A 7,563-nucleotide genomic window follows, 5' to 3' on the forward strand; every position below is an offset into this window, starting at 1 on the left:
CTCCAAGTTGCCCAGGCGGGTCTTGAACCCGCGGGCTCAGGCAATCCACTCACCTCAGCCTCCCAAAGCGCAGGATTACAGCCTGAGCCACGGAGCCCGGCTCACTTTTAGCTTTTATTTTAGTTTATTTCAGAGTCAGGGTCTTGCTCTGTCACCCAGGCTGGAGTGCCATGGTTTGATGATAGCTGACTGCAGCCTCAAACTCCTGGACTCAAGTGATCCTCCCACCTCAGCCTCTCAAAGCACTAGGATTACAGGGGTGAGTCACCATTTCTGGCCTCCCAGCAGCTTTTGAGGCCAGGAGCTACGACTCTGCTCCTTGAGACTACTCTCTCCTCTGTTGCTGGATCACCACATTCGCCTGACTTGCTTCCTACCTCTGTGGCCTCTCTTTTAGATGTTAGGAACCCTGAGGGCTCAGTCTCAGTCTTATTCTCCACTCTGTTCTGGGGAGACTTCACCCTCTCTCTCAGTTTCAGTGTCTCCCTACTTCACACACGGATGCTTCCTGGGTCATCTATGTCTTTGGCCTATAAGATACGAATACGTCCCTGCCCCAAGGGTGCAGCACACTCAAATGGAACATGTCCCAAGCCTGCCTCTGTATTTTCCCTGCATATCAGCTTCTCCTCCAGTGCCTGGAACACGCCCATTCTCCTTTCAAGGCTTCCCCACCCTCAGTTTTCTCTTCCCCTCGCCCCTCAGTTCAGTCCTGTCACCAGCCCGCAAGTAATGCTCCAAACAAACACGGATCTGTCCGACATCCTCCTTGCTGGACACTTGAATCCCTGAGCAATCTCCCGTCTTTCTATCCTAAACTTTCTTCCCAGTCTCACGGAAATGCTAAATCACCAGTGCGGGGAGGCTTCCGTGGGTCGGAGCACAACTTTGCAAGATTCAGCTTCAAGACCACCTGCTCCAGAGAGTCTTCCCGTCCTCCCCCCAAGTAAGTGCCCCTCCCCAGTTCCTCCCTCTACCCGGGCCTGACCCCACACTGCTGGCAGTGTCTGTCTGATCCCGTCTCCCTTGCTTCTCCTAGAGCTGGTGGCAGGGACAAATGAGTGAATGAATAAATGGATGGATGAATGAATGAAGAGTGAATGGTGCAAAGGGGTCTGGAGGAAGAGGCTCAGGGCAGGGAGAGGGAGAGGCCGATCCTGGGAGGAGCCCCAGCCAGAGCTCTCGAGGTCCCGGCTCCCGCCCGAAGTGTCTGCGCGCGCCAAGACTCAGGGCCAGAAAAAAGAAGCGCCTGGATTGGCTCAAATTGGGGGAGGCGGGCCTAAACCGAGGAGCTAACTTCTATTGGTTTATTTCTCAGGGTTCTGCCCAATCAACGCGACCGCTTCCTCCAGAAGACCCCCCCCCCCGCCTCTTCCCCGCCTGCAGACGCGGAGGCGGAAGACGGCGCCTTCTCGTTACCCTAGCAACCGTCAGCGGACCCCTGTCGCCCGGGCAACTGTCCCAGGCCTCCCGTCAGCCTTTGCCAGGGCCCCTCCGGTCACCCAGGCAACTGCTACCCGTTCCGGTCAACCACCAACCCTTCCCCCGTCACCCTAGCAACCGTCGCCAGCCCCACCGCCCCCTGGACGCCGTGCGCATCCTGTCCGCAGGCCTCCTCGCCCCCAACCTCCACCCTGGGCTTCGAGGTCCCGGACCCCTGGTCTCAGGCGGCCCCTCCTCCTCCCGCCTGTCTCCCGTCTCCAGGGAGCACGTCTCCCACCCTAGCAGGGGGTCACAGGGTGGGCCGGTGTCCTGAGGGTCCCTGCTCCGTCGGGGCTGGGGGGCTGCTCAGGGCTGGGACCGCGCGCAGACCGCCGGGCTCGGCGCTCGTACTCTTGCGTGGGACTGTCCAGCCGCCGCAGGGAGCTCTTCAAAATGCAGACCATGTCCCTCCCCTGCTGAAAACCCTCCCATGGCTCCCCTTGAGAATCGAATCCAAACTCCTCGCAGCCCATGGCGGTCTGGCTGTGGCCGCTTCTCCTCCCGGGGCCTCTGGTCTCACCCGGCCTCAAGCAGCCGCTACTCCCACCTCGGACCTTCCTATTAACCATTTCCCACTCCTCCCAAAAGTGCCTCTCCCACCTGTGGCTCCTCAGGGGCACCCTACCTGACCCTTGTCACAAGCTGGCAGAACTCGTTTGTTAAACTCCAGAAAGGGGGCTGTGTCCTTCTGGTTCAGAGGCTATCTATCCCTAGGGCCTAGTACAGTACCTGGCACCTATGTTGAGTGGCAGGATGTTGTGCTGAGGCTGAGGGCAGGCAAAGAAGGATGACCAGCAGGCAGGTGAATGTATTTCTCAGGGCCCCTAGGTCCTCAAGGTGGAGGTGATGATGGCAATTGTCCCCAAAGACTGGACAAAAGCCAGGAGGACAGAAGTTAATGCTGTGACCCTTCTGGGCTTGTGTGGTCCACCCTCAACTTGTAACTCCTCATTTGGAAGCTAGAGCCAGAAGCCTCTGGAGATTCAGCAGAAACTGAGGCTATCTTGGAGCAGAAGATTCCAGGAGCTGGAGAGGAAGGCATTAGGTCCCAGATGCCATTCTGAGAGCTGGTCCCTTCTGAGACCAGAATCTCACATGTCCTGACAGAGCCGAGAGCTGTTTTCCCAGGGATCTTAGACAGGTCAGCCCAGGTTGGGGGTGAGAGAAGTTGACCTGATGAAAAGGCCTGCGGTCACAACAGGGAGGGGGATCATGGGAGCTGCCCTGGGCCTGGCTGGAGAAGAGTCTGTACAGCCCCCTGCTCCCCCATGAGGGTTCCTCCTTGGTGAGGCTGTCAGGAGCTAGGCAGGGAGACCCCTCAAACTAGGAGTATTCTTGTTAACATAGACAGGACTTTCTGCATAAACGTAACAATCAATCACTTGAAATATGGCTGGTGTGACAGAGACACTGCATTTTAATTGTATTTCATTTTGATTAACTTACATTTAAGTAGTCAAATGTGGCTAGCAGTACCATATTGAACACGGGAGCATTTAGCTGAATTCTGAGAGTGGGGGTGCAAGTCAAGGACAGAAAATCAGAGTTTGCGATCTGTGCATCCATGGGGGCCTGGCTTTGGCAAGGAGCAGAGTGGGGCCCCAGGGAGGGGAGAGGTAGGATACTCAGTCCTAGCATCTGGCTCCATGGAGGAGAGGCATACCGGTTGCCAGGGTCAAAGTGTTTGCTCACATGTGCACACACCCATGGATGAGCATAGGGGTCGGTGCTCCTCAGGGCACCTACAGATGCATTTGGGTGCCATCCAGGAGAGCCATGCCTGCGGCCAACCCCAGAGTCCACCTGTGTACGTATGTTGTATGGACTCCCAGGTACATGCAGATGGTGGCTGTGCATTCTTGAGTGTCCATGTGCCTGGACAGGCTGGTGATCGAGGGCCACTAATCCAGCAGGTCTTGCAAGAAGGCCCACATATACTGATGCATCTCCTGGGGGTTGCTCTGTGGGATCCAATGGCCCGCACCTGGTAGGATGTGGGCCTCCAACCGGCCTGGCACAAAGCGGCTGCCAGTGGCCCCCACCAGCCCCGGCTGGAAGAAGGGGTCCTTCTCCCCCCACAGCAGCAGTGTGGGTGTGGCCAGCTCCTGGGGCTCCAGGGGAAAGTTCCTGTGGCCAAGACAGATAGACAGGCAGAAGGATGGCTGCCCCATCCTCTCCCCTGAAACTCTTCTGAGCTTCTGCCCTGTGTCTGGTCTCACCTGAAGAGGTTCCGGTAGTAGTTGAGGGGCCCGATGAGGCCACCAGGCTGTGAGAAGTTATAAAGGAAGGCCTCGAGCTCGTTGGGGGTCAGGCGTGGGATGCCCCTCTTGGGGTGGGTGAGGGTGGTCTTCAGGATCTGGTTACACAGCAGGACTCTGGCTTCAGTACCCAGTCTGCCTAGTCCCAACCTGTTTCCCCCACTCCCAAGCCTTCACCCCATTGCACCTGGAAGTCAGACATGGACAGCAGCTTCTCAGGCAGCCAGGGAAGCTGGAACAGGAACATGTAGTTTGAACGAAAGAACTGGCCGATGTGGCGCAGGGAGTAGTCTGGGTGGGAGGGTTGGGGGACAGAGGTGAGGCTTAGACCTGTGGTGGCCCCACACACTTGCACCCCTACACACACACAGGCCAGGCACACGGACCTCGGGAATGCTACTGCTGCCTGCTTGAGTTGGTGAAGATACTTGGTGACCTCCCCAGCCTGGGCATCAGCTTCCCATCCAGACAGTGCTAGGTGGCCACTAGGCACAGGCTGGGGGTGTCTCCCTCTTCAGCTCCCAAGAGTCCCCACATTCATTGGTGTACTTCCTCTGCCCAGGCTGGGGTGCATTTCCCCTGCTTCATTCAGCAGACATTTATTGAGCAACTACTGTTCTAGACCCTGGAGCCACAACAGTGAATGAGACAGACAAAATTCCCTGCTTACAGGGAGCTGGCAGTCAAGAGAGAGAAACGGACAAGAAAATAACAACAACAAGAACAAAGACAGAGACAGAGAGAGAGAGAGAGAGGTAGAAGGATTGCCTGAGCCTAGGAGGTGAAAGCTCAGTGAGCCATGACTGCACCACTGCACTTCAGAATGACTAAAAAAATAAAATTAAAAAAATTAAAAAATCAGATTATATGATAGACATTGGAGCCAGAGATGACATCTCATGCTAGTATAGTTGCTTTTTAATCTATCTTCCCTGACAGAAGAAAGCAATTTAACCTCCCTTGCCTCAGTGTCCCCCAATGCATGGGGATAATAACACCTTCATAAGCCCAGGAACCTTGAGTAGGTTACTGTATGCAGTCTCCTTGTTACGTGGAAGCGCTAAAAAAAAATGTAGGTTATTCCGAAGTGCATTGATTTTATTTTAATTTTTTTAAATATATATTTTTTAGGCCGGGTGTGGTGGCTCATGTGTATAATCTCAGCACTTTGGGAGGCCAAGGTGAGAACATTGTTTGAGCCCACAGGTTTGAGACTAGCCTGGGCAACTTGGCGAGACCTCATCTCTACAATAAATTTTAAAAATAAATAAATAGAGCCGGGCTCGGTGGCTCAGCCTGTAATCCCACGCCTTTGGGAGGCTGAGGTGAGTGGATTGCCTGAGTCCGTGGGTTCAAGACCCGCCTGGGCAGGCGAGACCTCATCTCTACAATAAATCAAAAAATTAGCTGGGCGCGGTAGTGCGCGCCTGTAATTCCAGGTACTCATAAGGCTGAGGCGGAAGGATCGCCGGGGCCCAGCAGGTCGAGGCTGCGGTGGCCGGGAGTGGCCACTGCACTCCAGTCTAGGTGACAGAGTAAGACTCCAACTCAAAAAAAATTAAATAAAAAAAAATAAATAAATAAATAAATAAATAGGCAGGGCTCGGTGGCTCGGCCTGTAATCCCAGCACTTTGGAAGGCTGAGGCGAGTGGATTGCCTGAGTCTGCAGGTTCAAAACCAGCCTGGGTAATGTGGTGAGACCTTGTCTCTACAATAAATACAAAATTAGCCGGGTGTGATAGCATGCGCCTGTAGTTCCGGCTACTTGGAAGGCTAAGGCAGAAGGATTGCCTTAGCTCCTGCCGTGGTGTTCAGGAGCATGCCATTGCACTCCAGTCTGGATGACAGAATGAGACTCCAACTCAAAATAAATAAATAAATTTTAAAAATATATTTATTTTTATTTTTTGAAGTTGGAGCCTCACTCTGTCGGCATGCTTACAGCCACTGCAACCTCAACCTGCTAGGCTCAGGCAATCCTTCCACCTCAGCCTTCCAAGTAACTGGAACTACAAGCATGTGCCACCACAACCAGCTAATTTTAAAAATTTATTTATTGTAGAGACGAGGTATCATCAAGTTGCCCAGGCTGGTCTTGAACCCCTGTACTCAGGCAATTCTCTTGCCTTGGCCTCCTAAAGTGCTGGGATTACAGGCTTCAGCCACCATGCCCAGCAAAAATATTTAAAATAACAATAACAAAAAAAATCGAGCACAGTGGCTCATGCCTGTAATCCCAGCACTTTGGGAGGCAGAGGCAAGAAGATTACCTGAGCTCAGGGGTTTGAGACCAGGCTGAGTAACATGTTGAGAACGCACCTCTACAATAAATCCAAAAATCAGCCAGGCATGGTAGCACATGCCTATGGTTCCAGCTACTTGGAAGGCTGAGGTAGAAGGATCACCTGAGCCCAGCAGGTTGAGGCTGCAGTGGCCGTGAGCGTACTACTGCACTCCAGCCTGGGTGACAGAGTGAGACTACAAATCAAAAAATATTAAAAATAGAATCAAATTAATAAAATAAAATAAGATTTTAAAAACAGAGACAAGGTCTCGCTTGGTGCCCAGGTTGGTCTCGAACTCCTGGGCTCAAGCAATCCTCCCCCCTTGGCCTCCCAAAGTGCTAGGATTATAGGCATGAGCCACCACGCCCAGCCTGTCATTGATTTTAGATTGAGGAGTGCCACAAGGAAAAGCACCCAGGTTCACTGCTGTGCCCCCATCCCCTAGCACCATTGACAAGTGGACAGATAAGTGCAAACACAGATACACGTCCCTCCTCCCATAACCACACATCCCAGTGTCCCTCACTCCCTGACACACCTTGGTACACTGACATGGGGGCACCACTGACCACGACCATCCGCTCCACCAGGGCTGGGTAGTAGATGGAGAAATTCCAAGCAAGGAGAGCACCCCAGTCGTGGGCCACGAGGATGCATTTGGAGTAACCTGGGGGTCAGAGGAGATGGTGTAAATGAGATGCCAGGTAGAGCTGAGGTGGGTGGAAGAGGGGGTCCCCGTATGGAGGAAGCATGGGGGATTAGGTGCGTGCAGGATGGGGGGACTGGGATGGGAGCGTATCTGCACCCAGGCCCTGGATTATATCTTGGATGTCCGCCATTAGCAGGTCGTTGGTGTAGCAGTCCACGTCCCGAGGTGCATCCGAGGGGCCGTAGCCACGCAGGTCCACAGCCACGACGTGGAAGCGGCTTTGGAACTCCCGGAGCTGGTAGCGCCAGGAAAACCTGCCGGGCAGGCGAGGAGGGAAGTTGAGTCACGGCCCCCAGGCGGCACCTCCACCCTACTACACCCAGCAGGGACCATGGGCTCTGAACTTCCCGGAAAGATGGAGAATCCCACGCAGAGGTCGAGGCCAGCTGCACCCTGAATCCCACCAGGGTAGTCTCGACCTCAATAATACTCCTCTGTCCTAGGCGTCCTGGCACAGTCCCCCTGCTCCCCCGCAACCCATCTGGGTCCTCTATGCTCTGTGTACCCCAGTTCACCCCCAGCTCTCGTCCCCACCTTTTGGGTACCCAAGCTCTACCTGTCCCCGTCCCGTGTGTCCCAGGCCCCCAGACCCCCAGACCCTAGACGCACCAGTTCTCAGGGAAGCCGTGCAGAAACAGCATGAGGGGTCCGTTCCCTTGTCCAGCGGAGACATAGTGCAAACGCAGGCCGGAGCTCTGGAGGACGGCAAGGTCTAAAGTCTGGGGAACGCCCCCTCCCGAGGGTTGAGCCCTGCGCCTCGGCGCTGATCCGGGTTTGGCTTCAACCATTCCCTCTTTGCTCGCCCGCCCCGACCCCACGCGACCCCAG

At 54.6% G+C, this 7,563-nt stretch overlaps 1 protein-coding gene across 1 annotated transcript in view; it reads right to left on the minus strand.

Moving 5' to 3' along the window:
• Window positions 1-2,883: 2,883 nt before the first annotated feature.
• EPHX3 (epoxide hydrolase 3) overlaps window positions 2,884-7,563 on the minus strand; it is a 5,079-nt gene continuing 399 nt past the window's right edge. Inside the window, exons 2-7 of the mRNA XM_008058386.2 lie at window positions 7,345-7,549; window positions 6,832-6,989; window positions 6,565-6,693; window positions 3,928-4,031; window positions 3,702-3,838; window positions 2,884-3,609 (exon numbers count right to left, since the gene is read on the minus strand). Of these exons, the coding sequence (XP_008056577.1) occupies window positions 3,384-3,609; window positions 3,702-3,838; window positions 3,928-4,031; window positions 6,565-6,693; window positions 6,832-6,989; window positions 7,345-7,549 (959 nt within the window). The 3' untranslated portion in view covers window positions 2,884-3,383. The remainder of the gene's footprint in view (window positions 3,610-3,701; window positions 3,839-3,927; window positions 4,032-6,564; window positions 6,694-6,831; window positions 6,990-7,344; window positions 7,550-7,563) is intronic.

Source organism: Carlito syrichta, unplaced genomic scaffold (genome assembly GCF_000164805.1).
Source record: "Carlito syrichta isolate Samal-C Ts95f unplaced genomic scaffold, Tarsius_syrichta-2.0.1 Scaffold89767, whole genome shotgun sequence".
NCBI classification, from domain to species: domain Eukaryota; kingdom Metazoa; phylum Chordata; class Mammalia; order Primates; family Tarsiidae; genus Carlito; species Carlito syrichta.